General features: G+C 45.1%; 1 protein-coding gene across 10 annotated transcripts in view; it reads right to left on the bottom strand.

Annotated features, from left to right (window-relative positions):
- The window catches only part of FGGY (FGGY carbohydrate kinase domain containing), a 421,541-nt gene that overhangs the window by 173,235 nt on the left and 232,098 nt on the right, over nucleotides 1–16,208 (bottom strand). For 5 of the 10 annotated variants that reach the window (XM_082669259.1, XM_082669261.1, XM_082669262.1 and 2 more), the window contains one exon: nucleotides 3,376–3,479. In XM_082669259.1, coding sequence (XP_082525385.1) covers nucleotides 3,376–3,479 — 104 coding nt within the window. Of the gene's footprint in view, nucleotides 1–3,375; nucleotides 3,480–3,883; nucleotides 4,011–4,528; nucleotides 4,553–4,663; nucleotides 4,789–5,082; nucleotides 5,193–13,859; nucleotides 13,983–16,208 lie in introns of those variants that run through there. The other 5 variants (XM_082669265.1, XM_082669267.1, XM_082669266.1 and 2 more) reach the window with 5 other exon arrangements.

Consider the following 16,208-nt stretch of genomic DNA (forward strand, 5'->3'; position numbering starts at 1 on the left):
CTTACCTCTTCAGTCTTCCCCACCCCCTCCCCACGGTCCCCTCTCCATCTGTCATGCTGACTAAAGACAAGTTGCCAAGTTACCACCTGACTTGACAGCTTGAGAAAAGGGGTGCTGGAGCGATGGCAGGGATCAGCTCCATCTGACCCTGTGACTTTTCAACCTCTGGCTCACCCCTGCTGTGTATGATCTTGGGTTTTGGTGAGTTGGTAGTAATTAACTCTGAACAAGCAGCTCTGCTTTCATGCAGTTAAAAAAAGAACAGTATTTTTTTTCCTTGTTAATTAAATCATCTACGAGGAAGATAAATGTGCAGCCCACACTTGTATCTTGTAAAATATCAAAGGCCTGATTAGTAAAGCTTATGTTCAACCTCAGGCTTTTTCTCCAGATTCCTGGAAGTAACAGGGATGTGAAGGAAGGCAACTCCTAAGTACCGATACTTGTTACATTCCTTCCTTCATTCATTCTGGGTGAGCTAGAAAGAAGCAACCAGGATCAAACACAAAATATTCCTGGGAATTTTGACCCAATCAACCTACAGAATTAGGAACATCAGCAGTGAGCAGACAGGAAGAAAGAGGATCCTTCAGACCAAGCTGGAAGTCACTTTTTTGAAAAGCCCACAGACCCCTCTGGTCCCTGTGTTCTGTTCGGTGAATTTTTCCTGACAGTTGGTGGTTTTATTTGCCAGAACCACAACAAAGAGGGTCCTTAAGTTTCCCTGGGAGCGTTTCCTCAGACCTGCACCTCTCCGAGATCTCACAGAGGTGTTACTGTTGTTGGCTTGCTGGGTGTCCAGCACCTGAGCCAGATCAAAGGCATTTTCCGACGCCAGCATGACCACAGTCTCGCCCTCACCACATAACATAAAGCTGCTGATTAATCCCCTTGGCCCAGAAGGTCCCTTCCCACTCCCAAGTACAAAGCGGGGTGGGAGTGGGGACTTTATTTCCAGCACAACACAACCATAATAAACTGGCATTTTATGGCCTTCATTCATTGCAACCAACTGCAGCTGCCCATCAAACTCATTAAAGCCCAACAGTTGCTTCATGTGAGCCTTTCATATCACTAGGAAAGTGTAATAAGAATCCCCACAATTTCTGAGTGTCTACTGTGTACTACGGATGTATGTACATAACTTATGTTACCCAGAAACCCTGTGAGACTGGCATCCTCACCCTCAGTGTGACGGATGAAGAACCTGAGGCTCAGAGAACTTAAGTAGCTCACCTTAGGTCGCAGGCCCAAAGAGTACATAAGCAGATGTCCAAGCCTACACCCGTCTGACTCTGAAGCCCACGCTCTCTCCATTCCTGTACGGACACATCGTAATCATGCACAACACAGTAAGGCACTGAGGGGGATGCACTTGGGATGCAGACAGAGCTGGACCTGAGTCTTCAGCTCCAGCTGAATAGCCTGGTGACCTTGGGAAAATTATTGGCCTTTTCTAGGCCTTAGTTGCTTAATTTCTAAAATGGATGCTGTACAACAAGCCAGCATCATTTTCATTAAGAGACCAGGAAACTGAGACATGGGGATGTCACAGACTCACATTCATATGGATTTGCTTTTGCTCATAAATCCGAACTGAGTGGGGTAAAAATGCCTGAAATGTAGGCTTTACAGGAGAAACCAGATCAGATGTGTCCCTGTGAAAATGGGAGGTGATTTAAAAAGGTTGAAAACAGTGTTCAGTGAAGACAAGCTAGCAAGTGTAGATTCATGTCGGGGGAGATAAGGGCTGACTGCCCTGGTGGGCACCTCCGGCTCAGGGCGGCCTTAGGCCTCCACTGATCTCTCCCTTCAGTGACAGCCAAGCCTTACAATAGGGCTGCTGAGGGGAAGAAAGAGGCCAGGGCTTTTAAACTTTAAGAAGTTCCATCTAAGAGTTCGTCCACGGAAACAAACAGAAGGAAATTTTTTTTGGAGGGGGTGTAAGAAGTCCAGCACTACTGTCCCTTTAGGACGTTGTCCCTAATCTCGGACCCTCCCCAGGCAGCCACTGTGTCCTTTCTGCCCAGCAACACCAGTGCAAGTGATGGAGAGCTAACCCTGGCAGTGTCACCTCGATCCATCCTCACAATACTATGAGACATGTACTACAACTCTCCACATCTCACAGATGAGGAATCTGGGGCCCAGAGGGGTTAAGTGCCTTGCCTGAGGGCCCATCCTTAGGAAGTGGAGGAACTGGGACTGGAAACCAGTCGGGCGGTCCCATCATCTTTATGAAACGTGTGAGAACCCCTGCCACCATGCCTAGCACATACTAGATGCTCAGTATCTCGAGTTCAGTCTGAATCTATACTGTGAGGCCTTGTACCGTAATACCTGTTGTCATCTATCTCAACAAAGGGAGGCCCTATGTCATCCCTACATCCCCAGGATTTAGCACAGCCCTGGACACAAGAGCAGAGGATCACTGGATAAGTAAAGGTATCAATATTTACTCAACCAAAATATTTCATGGTACAAAAGGCTCACTGGTCCCCACGGTAACTAAACACAGTTTCTCATGGCACATAAGTCCCTCCATCGTCGTAGAGATTCTGCCCTGGACTGTATCCCAGATCCCACTCTAATCCTTACGCATGTCCCCGCTACTCTCCCATTTGCCTTCCTCCTCCTCCCCCACCCTCCCCTCTATTTTACTCATCTGGGAAAAATCCAAGGAGTCGTCCATCGTCCATCTTAGTTTAACAGAGTAACAACTCTTAAATAAAAATATGGTAGAAATGGGTACTTATCGAAATGGAATGCTTTCAGACTCATGCATTTAAAGAAGATATAAATTTTAGGGCAGGCACTAAATTTTAACCGCAATCTTGGAGAAAGCCTTTCCACTAATTCATGAAGAAAAATTAACAAAGTGAAAACTGCTTATCAGTGTTCTTTCGAAGTCATGATATGCAGCCTAATTCTATACATCATCAGACTGCTCCCAGGGAGATGGATTTATATTGATTGAGAGAGAGCTCAGCGGCCAAGGAAAATAGACACCCCTGTGCAGAGAAGACTCAGCTACCCATTAGGGACAGATCGTCTGGGAGCGAGGCTCGGCCATCTCTGGATCTGATTTCACCCCTTCCACCTCGGCTCTCTGGCCAGGGTGATGTCAAAGGCAGACTCAACCCTTTTCACACTTTTTAAGAATTTGGCCCCTGGAAAAAGATCTGGCAAATCTAAGCAAGGCTGTTGGAAGGAGGGCTGAGCTTTCAGCTAGACACAGCACAGGGGTGGGGGGGGGGGCAGGAAGGGAAGGAACTGAGGTGGGGAGGGGCGAACAGCTCAGATCTCCTCCCTGGCCAGGCCGTCCTCTCTGGAGTGTGGCAGCCCCGCCCTCGCTTGCTTGCTGGGCAGACTCACCCCCATGTGACAAGAAGATGTTCCACAGATGATAGCCAGCCGCGACGTCACCGGCTGTCCCTCACAGGCGAGGCCATGCCCCCTCACATCTGCTCCAATCACTCCTGTGAGAAACCAAAACAAAACAAAATCCTCTTAAAAAAAAAAAGAAGGAAAGAAAACTAAAACAAACATAAAATACTCTTTTTTTTAATACCAAACAACATTGAGAAAGCATTCCACGTGCAGGCCAGTCTCAAACAGAAACCAAAAGAGCGTAACGGGCCTCTGCCAGGGGAGCAGGGAAATACGTTCTGCTTTTGCTCTCCCCTCCTCAGCGTACAGCCTCGAACACCGGAAGAATAATAGTAACTGCAATTCGAATAATAAAAGCAACAGCCATCAGTGGTTTTTGCTCTCGAACTACCAGGCACCATGCTGAATATTTATATATATAGTCTCATTTTATATTGAGCCTGTCAAGTTGATATCATTAACCCCACGCATCAGTGGAGGAAGGAAGGCCCACCTATGGATGGAGTGACCCGTGCAAGGTCACACTGCTAGTAAGCAGCAGGGCTGAAGGGAATCTGGTTTAACACATCACATTTCAGTCTCAACGAAGGCAAAAGAATCGTTTGATGACTGGATCTTCTCGGCATCTCTGGCTCACCATTCTTAGTGCTACTCATCCCAGAACTCTCGGCATAAAGGATAGAGTGACTGACAGTGAGTTTCTGTTGAAAGAATGCCAGGTGGCAGAGAGTTTCCCATAAATGGTATAAGCTCAGGCTGCTTCTCCACACAGATTGTGTTCCTTGATATTTGCTGGGCGAGTGAAGTTATAAATGCGAGGGGAGAGTTAGACCATTTAGAGCCTTGAGTCGTCTGTCACTTATTCAAATATCCAACGAGCACTTTGTACACATAAAACGATATACTGGGTGTGATGTAGGAGCCGAAAACACGCAAACATTCCCAGCTAGGACACAGGTAGGAGGTGGGAAGCATCAGGGCAGAGCACAGAGGCCGGACGCGGGAGAGAACAGCTCCCTCCGGCTCCATGGGCTTCGGGCTGTGCCTCCCCGCTCTCCATCTCCAATCCTCAGTGCTCCTTCCCACCTCCAGACCTTTGCATTCGCTCTGCCCTCTGCCTGAAATGCCATTCCCCAACCTCTTTGCCAGGTGAACTCCAATTCCTTCGTAACTCAAATGTTACTTCCTCGGAAGGCTTCCCTGTTCCTCCGGGAAAGATGCGGCTCCCAGTCCCCCTTGGGCTTCGCTAGCATACAAGACACTGGTAACTTACAGAATTACCACAGCCCGTCTGCCTCTCCTTTGATCATAAAAGCTGTAGGAAGCTGGCACTGTCTCGCCCACGTGCTTAGTCCCCCAGCACCGACCACAGTGGCCAGCATAGAGTAGAAAGTGAAAGTACCAGCGCTTGAGGCTGTGAGGGTAAGACGACAGTCCCTTTTCCTTGGGATGCTCACGGTCTTGTGGGAGGGAGGGAGAAGCCTAGACGGAGCATTTCAATGCAGGGATCAGGATGGGACAAGAAAAACTGCAGGGCCTACAACCACTATGGAGAACAGCATGGAGACTCTTTAGAAAACTAAACACAGAACTACCATATGACCCAGCAATCCCACTCCTGGGCATATACCCGGAGAAAACCATAATCTGAAAGGATACATGGACCCCAATGTTCATTGTAGCACTACTTACAAGAGCCAAGACATGGAAGCAACCTGAAGTTTTCACCAAGTCCCCTGCTCTGCTCGGCATCGTGGGGCTGCCCCTGCAGCCCATGGTTCCCAGACACCAGGTCAGCCCTGCCAGGAGGTCTGAGGGCTGAAGGCACTGGAAAGCCAGAGTGCATCTCCCTCGCTTCCCCCGTGTCAGGTGGCTGCGTCTCCTCCATGATTTCAGCTCTGTTGACAGGGCCACCAATGCTCCCACTTGGCCTGTGTTCACCGCCCCTCGTCTCTGGTCACACAACCTCCTCCTATGTTCCTCCAGCCAGGGGTGGCAATAGCTTCCATTCTGCTGACCCCTGGCTTGCTTCACGGGGAATATAGCCCTTCACGGCTCCTTCATAACTGGGTCACCATTTTTGTGTATTAAATCCCCTCTTTTCTACGTACTTAGAGTGCTCTACACTTTTCTGGGAAGTCCTGGGTGATAAATTTCCCCACCCAGGAAACAAAGGCTTTTGAACAGGAAGAAACCCTAGATATGAGATAATTTTAATTGAGCTCTATTTGCATGCTCTCTCTCTGCATCCGTCTCATTTAATTCTTACAACCACTGAACGTGATTGGTGTTATTATTATCCTCATTTTACAGAGGAGGAAACTGAAGCTTAGAAATGAGAAGTAACTGAACCAAGGTCACACAGCTCACCAGAAGCAGGGCTGGGAATCACATCCACGTAGTCTGATTCCGAACTGCTGGGTCTCAGGTTTTTCTCTAAGATAAAAACCCAATAACCAGGTGGATGATGTTTACTCATCTGCATATCTCAAAATATTGTGGCCTTAAATATATTGATCCCAAGATCCTTGACAGAAAAGGGGTTGGCCATTGCGGGTCCACGGTGTTATATGTAAGTTCAAGGAATCCCTGATGGTGACTGCCTTTATTGGTCCCACGTACGTAAAGCATGGACAAAGTTTATTTTACAGGGTACTTCAATCCTGAAAGGGGGTTAAACATGGGAAAAAATAAATTTGTGGAAAATATTTCTCTGTTTCTTCTCTGGTTAGCAGATTCATTGTTGATATTACTAGCCTTAAAATCTGGGAACAAGTGTGTTACAATGAAAAAAGAATGGAATTTGAAGACAGAAAGACCTGCTATAAAATGAAGAAGATAACAATATCACATGGGAGCTCTGATACAGAGGGAATGTTTAAAATTAAATGATTAATTAATGGTTGCTATGTCACTACTACCACCATCACTATCGCCATCGATATTACCAATATCATCTGAACTCTTTCTCAAGAGACAGTTGTATTCTTCCCACATTTTTAGAAAACATGTTAGATAGCTAGGATAGGCTGGATACTGCATTAAAATCTTTAAATATTGTCTCATTTAATCTTTGCAACATCTACAAAATATATTTTCTTCCCTTCGACATACACAGAAGAAACAAAGTAACTTGCCCAAGGTCACAGAGATGTAAGACCAGTGCCAGGATATGGCCCCTTGACCTTGTTCTGTCTGACCCTAAAACCCATGTTCTTTCTAGACTCCCTCACTTTATGAAGTGACACTTGTCTTATACAAAGGAAATATATTTGGAAGTGTCAGTTCACCAGGGAACATTTAGCAAGAGCCATGGGTTTAGAGTTTGAAGATCTGGGTTTGAACCCTGATTCTGCCACAAACCACCTGAAAGTCTAAACTGCTCCCTCACATCCACGAGGAGAGAAATGGATCACAAATTGAGGTTCTTTTCCAGCCATTTTCAGTACATAATATACACAGTGATTCTTTTTAAATACCAAGTCCACTGTCTCCTTGCCTGGAAACAGGAGGGCAGGAAAAAAAAAATCCCTCCCAAGATCCTATATTCTCAAGTCCTGAGGAGGCTTAGAAAACCTCTGGCCAGGCTGGTACAGCACTGGTGAGAGGCAGGTCTTGCCCAATTTCCCCTCCAGAGAGGTTCTCTACACTCTGCCTAACTGATCTGATCCAAGAGTGGTGCAGGGCTGATGCCTCTGTGAGACCACATGAATCCCAGCCCTGACATATCTCATTTTTCCTTTGGCCACATAGAGTGCGGAGGGGCCGAGCCGGGGAAAAGAGGTCCAAAGTAGGGAAAGCAACAAAGGGGAGGAGGAGCTTTCTCCTTTCTGCATAAACACATTTCACAATCCATAGAGGGATCATGGGCCTCACGTGTACATCAGGAAACAATTCCTAAGACGGGGTTTTGATAAGCGCAGCCCTCAGCACTGCTGGGGCCCTTCACATGACTGTTCATGTGTCAGTGAATTCAGCATTCCTCAGAAAGTTTAAAGGGCAAAATTAGCAGCTGAAGAAATAGGCACCAAAAAAAAAATAAATAAAATTGTGAGATGTTCAACTGGGTTTTCCCTGAAACTTGCACAATGACCAGCTAATGGTAGTTGCTTAGTAAATTTTTTTGTTGAATGAAAAACAAATAGCAGAAAAACAAGCATACTGAGTCAATGAATCAATTCAGGGCCTTTTATTTAATGACTCCTCCCCTTCCACATATACAAGAACACAGTTCATATCAAGGAATATGTTTTAAAAGCACAAAATTAAAGAGGAAAAAAAGAAAAAATTAAAACTTCTTTTCCTTTATGTGCTGTCTCCCTCCCTCTGCCCCATCTACCAACCATCCATCCTTCCATCCAAACATTTATTGAATATCTATTTATGTCAAAGAAGAAAGAGATTTTGCAAATGTTATGATTAAGAGTGGGTTATCCTGTAATTTATCAAGCCACAACTGCTTTGAAAACTTTAAAAGGTTATATAGAAGAAAAACATCCCAAGCTCTAGCATTTGTGCTATAATTATCTCATACTTTACAGCTATAAAAAGTACTTTATAGCTTGCAAAGCATCCTTAAACACTGTACCCTTCATGTAGCTTTTAAAAAATCCTATAATATGTGTTATTTTATTTTGAGATCACAGTTGAAGAAACTGAATTTCAGAGAGGTAAAGTAACTTACTCAAGTTTATTTAGCTACTTGGAGGCAGAAGCAGGGCTCAAACTAGGATTTTTAGTCTCCTAGTCTGAGGGTTTTTCCCTATGTTTGAAAAACAAAAAAGGTCTGCTTTGGATGCACTGGTATCTTGAGAAAGGTGCTCTTAAAATAACAACCCCAGATACCCTCTCTGAAGGAAGAAAGGACACGAAGGATTTCGAACATTACCTAAGACTCTTGAATCGACCATTTGGAGGAATGAACTGACTGATAAATTGCATCAAATGAGTTGTTTGACTAAGCCGGCCTAGAGGTTTATAGGGTCCCTGGGGAGAAGGCTCTCTGGAGCCTCATGTATGCAAAACCTCACGTATGCCAAGCCTGCTGCAATAACTGTAAGCTCCCGGGATGGTAAGAGTCACATCACAGGCATTTTCTCTGAAGAGGACCAAACACCAGTCTCTACACAAGAAGATACTGAATTTATTCTTTTGACTAATATTCGTTCATTTTATATAGAAAATAATATATGGGTTTGGCAGTAAACTGCTGTGCTTAAAAACCTGGACTCATTCATCATGGGCCCTTGGTTAAGTTTATCTCCTTCATGCCTCAGTTTTCACATCTGTACAATTTGAATAACAGTATCCTCCTCATAGGACTGTTATAAGGATTAAATGTGTTAACATATGTAAAGTGCTTAGACCAACGCTGTCCAGAGAACATTCTGAGATGATGGAAATGTTCTCTATCTGCACGTTCCAATAGAGCAGTCACCAGACACAGGTGGCAACTGAACCCTTGAAATGTGGCTAGTGCAACTGAGGAACTGAATTTTCCACTTTAATTAATTTCAGTAGCCACATGTGGCTAGTGGGTGCTGTATAGGACAGTACTGGTTAGAGTGTACCTAGCACTACAGGAATCCTTGCTGTTTTTATTACTGTTACTATTACTGTCTTCGGACTTAGGCTTGAATCTCACTGACATGTTCTTGGGCAAATGCCTTGATCTCTAGAACCTCAACTTCCATATCTGAAGGTTCTGGATAACAACACTTACTTTACAAAATTGCTGTAGGGATTAAGTGAGATGTATGTGGGACCTACCAGTACTCAGTAAATGGGACTATGAAATCCGGGACCTATAGGAGTGCTTGGCATAAGTGTAGAGACTTCCTACTTATTCCTGAATGGGCCTTGCTTGGCCAGGCCACTGAACATTTCCTCATGTTCTTCCTTCCTCTTAGAATGTTCTTTCCACAGTACACTCCATCCCCAAACAATCTCCCTGGGGAACACGAACTCCATGGTGAAGACCCAACTCTTTCGTCAGAAGCCTTTCCTGACCGTGTCTTTCCCCATCCCCCTGGGCACCCCAGCCAGAGAGAACTGGCCAAGCCTCTTTCCTTATGCCCCACCCTCTGACACGGTACAGATTCGATCATTGTATCTGTAACATATTTGTTTGCACAGCTGTCTCCTTCTACCATACTGTGAGCCGACGGAGGCCAGGGCAGACTCACCAATTTTTGTTGCTGTTGTTTAACAAAGGAATGAATGTGTGTGGCACAAGGCATGTACTAGTAAAACACAAGACATTTTCTAGATAAGGTAGGAGATTTAATCATGGGCAAATACTCCATGTCTTAAATATGCCTAACAGTGAAAGATACTGAAGAGTTTTGAGGGACAACTCATGGGTGACGGTAAAACTTTTACTGGAATCTCACAACACACCTTGTTTAGAACTGTCAAAATCACTGGTAAAGAGTAAAGGTCCTATGGTCTTTCTGATTATTGAAAGATTGCTTTGTGCCTCACACTTTACAAATATTGTTGCATTAAATTCTTATAACAAGCTTGGGAGGTAGTTATTATCACACTGTTTTACTAATTCAGAAAATGAGACCAAAAGTTGTTCAAGGAACTTGTCCCAGGTCTCCCAGAGATACAGTGGGGAGGACGGTGTCACAGGCAGATCCACCCAACTTTAAATCTCATGGAGCTACAGAAACTAGTTCCTTTCTTTACAACCACTTATAAGAATTCTAAGCACTCAAACAGCAGAGCTGAACTCAGATCTCTTTCAGGATTTATTGTTATAATCCACTAAAGCAAGCCCAAAGGGTTCATCTCAATCCTAACAAATGAAAGGGAGTGAAACAGCTGAAAAGATTTCTGTGATCCCAGCGTTTAATGAAGCATCGCCTTGGCTTTGAAAGAAATGCCATTTAGAATGCATCCAATCTAAATCCTAAAGTAGGTATACCTTTTAAAAAAATCCTATGTAAAAAGTCTACAAAGAAATTTTACACTCCTTGACACTGCCACCATCCCTGTCCCCTACACTCCACCCCACCACAGAGCTGGAAACATAATAGGGAAGGTCTTGGTTTAAATGAGATGCGAACAGACTTTACTAGATATTTGCACTATTTAGGGCATAATGGTGAACAAAGAGGGCTCTAGAATTAGACTGCCTGACTTCAAGTCCGCAAGCCGCAAGTCTTAAGCCACTTAACCTTCTTGGGCCTCAGTTCCTTTGTCTATAAAATCGAAATGATGATAGAATGTAGCTCATAGGGCTACTGTGAAGATGAGGTGAGGAGAATGGTACCTGGATCACAGTTTACTCCATATAGTTGTGCCATTGTTGTCATTACTTGACCACTCTGTCTTTGGTGTTAAGAGCAGGGCTTGGCCTGACAGTTCAGGCATTCCCTCTTAGCATGGTGCGTGCTTTGCCAGAGGGATTTGGGCTTACTTAGACTGACTGGAACATTTGTTTTCTGTCCTTGAGTATACAACTGATGACAGTATAATGGGGGGCTCAGGGGAATAAAGAAAATGGGGTAACAGGTAGTAGGAATGATCCAGGCTAACATTTTAAACATTGTTGATAATAACCCAAAAGCTGTTTATATCCCTGAAGCCATGATAACATGTGGCACCATTCATCCTGCAATTCAACTTGGTGATGGCAAATGTCATTTCTGTCTAAGTGCTACACTCATGCATGACTTGCACCCATCAGATGTCAATACAAGAGCTTTGGGAGGGTCAGAGAACAAAGCATAAACCCTCAGATAACTGGGTCTCACTATTCTGTTCCTCCCTTCTACCCAGAAAGATTGAATCTCAAAGGTAGGCTAATAGGTAGTAACTTGGAAATCTGAGACTCAGAGAACACTAGCAAAATCCACAGTAAAGACAAAGTGAAGACTTGATTTCAGAAACTCCTGTCTTCTTAACCTCAACACGGCCTCTAGATTACTTGGACATTCTCACCTGTGACCTCATAAAAGACAATTTTTCACTCGCAGGCACTAGACATGGTAAAGGGTCAAGTTGAAATCCAAACAGGCAAGTTAACTCACAAAAAATTACTTTCTAAAATTAAAAATTAAAAAAAGACACATGCACCCCAATGTTCATTGCAGCACTATAAAAAAAAAAAATTAAAATAAGAGAACTGATCCAAGTACCACAAATGTATCTTATGGAATAAATCCTTACATAGATCTCAAACTGTGACTCTAAATCACACAGTTGTCTTCCGATGTTATATAAATTAATTAATTCACCACCTATTTAGTGACCCCCAATTATAAGCCAGGCACTGTGTGAGGAGCTAGAACGCTAAAGATGAAAGTTGCTTCCTTTTATTCTACAAGATCTCAGTCTAGGAGGGGTGGAAAGGTATACAGGCAGACACTTATAAGACAGTATGGGGCTTCCCTGGTGGCGCAGTGGTTGAGAGTCCGCCTGCCGATTCAGGGGACATGGGTTCGTGCCCCGGTCCGGGAGGATCCCACATGCTGCGGAGCGGCTGGGCCCATGAGCCATGGACGCTGAGTCTGCATGTCCAGAGCCTGTGCTCCGCAACGGGAGAGGCCACAACAGTGAGAGGCCCGCGTACCGCAAAAAAAAAAAGACAGTATGGAGGGACTTCCCTGGTGGCACAGTGGTTAAGAATCTGCCTGCCAATGCAGGGGACACAGGTTCGAGCCCTGGTCCTGGAAGATCCCACATCCTGCGGAGCAACTAAGCCCGTATGCCACAGCTACTGAGCCTGCGCTCTAGAGTCCGTGAGCCACAACTACTGAGCCTGTGTGCCACAACTACTGAGCCCACACACCTAGAGCCCGTGCTCTGCAACGAGAGAAGCCACCACAATGAGAAGCCCACACACCTCAGTGAAGAGTAGCCCCCACTCACTGAAACTAGAGAAAGCCCACACACAGCAAAGGAGACCCAACACAGCCGAAAATAAATAAATAAATTTATATATATATATAAAAAAAAAGATAGTATGGAACAACCAGTGACTCAGAGCTGAATGTGACTAATGAAAGCGTGGAGCCAGGACCCCTGACCTAGTCTGGATGGTCAGGAAGGGCTTCCTGAAGGAGGTGAGCCAGGAGCTTCCTCAGTCAGCAGGGGAAGGGGATAGCAGAGGAAAGGCATTTCAGGTAGCCCTGGAGACAAAAGAGACAGTTAAACAAAGACACGGGAGAGAGAAATAGATGATGCGAGCTGCTGGGCTGCACAGTCTGATGGAGATGCAGCCTTGTATCCTGAAGAACGTGGTTGGACAAAGCTCAGGGCCTGAAGTCGGACAGTTTATAGTACTGGATTCCCAGGTCCACCCCAAGTGTGCTGTGCGGCCTGCCAGACGCTAACTAACCTCTGTGCGCCTCAGTTTTCTCAGGTGTGAGGTGAGAGCAATGGTATCTGCTTTACAGGGTCATTACTCCTGCTTTTAGTACTGTACTCCTAGTGTCCCAGGAAGCACCAAACCAAGTTCTGAGCAAGTTGTAATACGTGGTCACCCTACACATAAGGCTAGATAGAAGAACTGCTAAATAAATATCAGTATCCAACTTCTCCCAGGAGACAGCAGGACTAGGTTTCCTTCAGCAATCTTGTCTTGCCCCTAGACAAATGGTCTCATTCATAAAATTATCTGAAGGCTCCTTGCAGGTGAAAAAGGCATTAGACACCCTGACAATCCCCTTAAAGGCACAGAGCAGGCCAGTGAGAGGCTTCAGGAAAATGTTAAGGGGAGTTGGGACTTGCTCAGACAGACTCTTTAGGACACCTGAACCCGGGGAAGAGGCCTGAAATTTCAGAGGAAAAGATCTTAGCTGGCTCCCTGTCTCTCTCTCTCTCCCCAGCCTCTGATGCCACGCTCAGGGCCTCTTCCCTTGGTGTGAGTTTCGGTTCCATCAAAAAACTTCCAGAGGTTTTGTGGGGTTAGTTGAACATTGACAGATTCTTCAAAGCCTGGAATTCACTCCCAGAGCCAAAACCAGCCAAGTTGCTATGGGGCTAGGATTTCCCCTGGGGAGGGTCACGGGGCTTCACCACACCTAGACTGATTGATCTAACCTTGGCTCATGCTTTAGACAACAAGGAGACAGAAAAGAAAAATAGAGTCTGAAGCTGGATCCTCCTTTCCTGGCCCCCATTCCTGGGAGAATGGGGGTGGGAGTGTAAGGCGACCTACTGCCGGATAAGAGTCAGGCCAGAGTCAGAGAATTAAGTGCTATGCAGAGCAGCTGGAGAGAGGAAAAAAACCTGAGCAGGATAACGGGCCCAGGGTTTTAACACAATGAATGACATGTGGCTCAAATAGTTTCAAAGAGAACAAAGGCTTAGGTAAATAAATAGTGTGGAAGACAGAGCAAAAATGAATTACAGCAAATCCCACAGGAATACGTTGGCATTTTTCAAAAACTGTAGTTGACACGACATTGCTGCTTCAGCAGAGATAAAGATTCAGCCCTCCCTTTCCACCTACGCACCTGCTTCTGACACCCACGTTCTCAGGACAGCAGCCCTGGGCTCTGTTCTCCAGCCGGGCTCTGCTCTCTTTTCTCTGTGCCTGTGCCCCAGGCCCTGGGGGACAGGGGAATGGCCTGGAAAGGGCACTGGATTTCAGAGAGTCATTTCCAGCCACATGACCTCAGGCAAATGAGTGGAGTTCCTTGAGCCTCTAGTACCTCCTCTGTAAAAGGGAAGTGAGCATTTCAAAGTAAAATGTAAAAATACAATCTTGTTTTGAAAGAAAAGTGCTGGCACATGTTAGGCCCCGAATAATATTCTCTCTCTCCTCTGTTCAGTAAGATCCAATTCGACAAACCTTTACTGAGCACAGCTCTCCGTGAGACACCATGCTCAGCACTGCAGGAGAAATAATACTTGAAAAAACATAATCACTGTCCTCAAAGGGCTTACAGTCTCCTGGGAGCCAAGGACACTGGTACACAGCAGCCTAACCACGTCTGTCACAGGGGCACAGCAAGTCTCTAGCAGGAGGAATGACTCACCCCATGTGGGTCCAAACAGGCTTCTCCACTGAGGACCTTTTTCCCCTTTGAGCTGATGGTCAGAGATCTCTTCCACCTTGGCTGTGGCCACTCACCCTGGGTCCCGCTGCAGCCTACCTCAAAAGCCTTAGGTCTTCTCTACATCGCCATCATCATAACAGTTAATACATATGTAGGGAGCTCTTCTAAGTGCTTTATGCAAATTACCATGGTATTGGATCCTCACAATCACTGTTATGAGGCCCATCTTGGAGATGAGAACCTGAGAGCCAGCAGGTAAGTCACTGACCCTTGATCACAGACAGCAGGTGATGGTGTGAAATAGGAATTCGGGCAGTCTGGCTCTGGAGATCATGTTTTCCAACCATGAGACTGTAGAAATGGAGTTGTGGGTATTCTTGGGCGGTTTTTTGGTATCCAACACTTTCGTTGGATATATGCTGTATATTCATATTATTTCTCACTCGTCCTTTGCTCTCTTTCTAAATTCTGTATTCCAAAGGGAAGAATTCTTGAGTGATTTAAAAAATAACACTCAGTCCATCTTCTCGAAGCACCTCTTGGCAAACCTCTGGAGTGTGTCCATGTCAGCGCATCTCCTTGTGGGCTCTTTGGAGAGACGACTCCCAAGGAGGCCACCTGCAGCGCAGACCAGAGGCAGCAACCGAACAGACAACATGAAGCAGCTTCCACCTGCCAGGCCTTCCAGCCTTGTGTCGCCCCGGCACACCTGTTATGCTGTCACTGGGCACGGTGCCCCAAAGCTTGCTGGTCCTCATCATCCACATCCTCCCCACATCCTGCCATCTACGTGCCAACCTACAGACGAAATTCTGGCAGGTCCACAGGTGTTCTTTCCGTCTTCATACCATCCTCTTTCTATGGCGCTGTGTGGCCTGAGTCCATTTGGGCTATTATCAATCAAGTAATGCAACCACATTTCATTAAAAAAGAAAAAGAATTTGACTAGTGTCCTGGAATTTGTCAGGATAAAACTTAAACTATAATAGCGGGAAGAAAAGACAACCTCTAGTGGGAAAAAAAGCCAACAGAAAACGAGTAAATTTTTGCTTTTGCTCTTACCCTGGCAGAGGGAGGAACATGTAAAAACTGCAAACGATTCAAGGGTTCAAAGTCATTTTCACAGTTCACTGAAGTACTGAACCATTGTCAAGTATCAGGACTTAGCTGGGAAGGTTTGGTGTCCACCCCTCACTTCTCAGTTTTCATTTGTACCTTCTTACCCCCTCCACCATTTCTCCAGCAACCACCAACCTGTCCCCTGTGCTTATGACCTTGGGATTTCTTTGTTTGCTTGTTTTTAGATTCCACATGTAAGAGAGCTCATACAGTCATCCAGTATTTGCCCTTTGCTGTCTCACTTATTTCACTTAACACAATGTTCTTGAGGTCCATCTATGTGTCACAAATGCCAAGATGTCATTCTTTTTAATGACTGAATAATATTCTGTTATCTATAAATTGTATATAAACTCTACTGTATGGTGTAAGGCAAGGGGCAACATTCAATCTTTCCCATATTGATATCCAGTTAACATACCTCACAGCTCTGCAGTACTACCTTTGTCATAAATTGACTGTGAATCTGTTTCTAGATTCCTTCATCTCTTTTCCTCTAGTTTGTCTACCTTGCCCTAATACCAGCCTTAATTACTCTATAACAAGTTTTTTTTTATATCTGTTAGTATTAAGTCCTCCCAACTCTGCTCTTCTCCAAGGTTGTCTTGTTTATGATTGGCTCTTTCCATAAAAGTTTCAGAATCTGATCATCAATTTCTAGCCCCTCACACAAATATCTGCTAG

The sequence above is a fragment of the Grampus griseus genome, assembly GCF_964374135.1.
Source record: "Grampus griseus genome assembly, chromosome: 1".
Classification (NCBI taxonomy): Eukaryota; Metazoa; Chordata; class Mammalia; order Artiodactyla; family Delphinidae; genus Grampus; species Grampus griseus.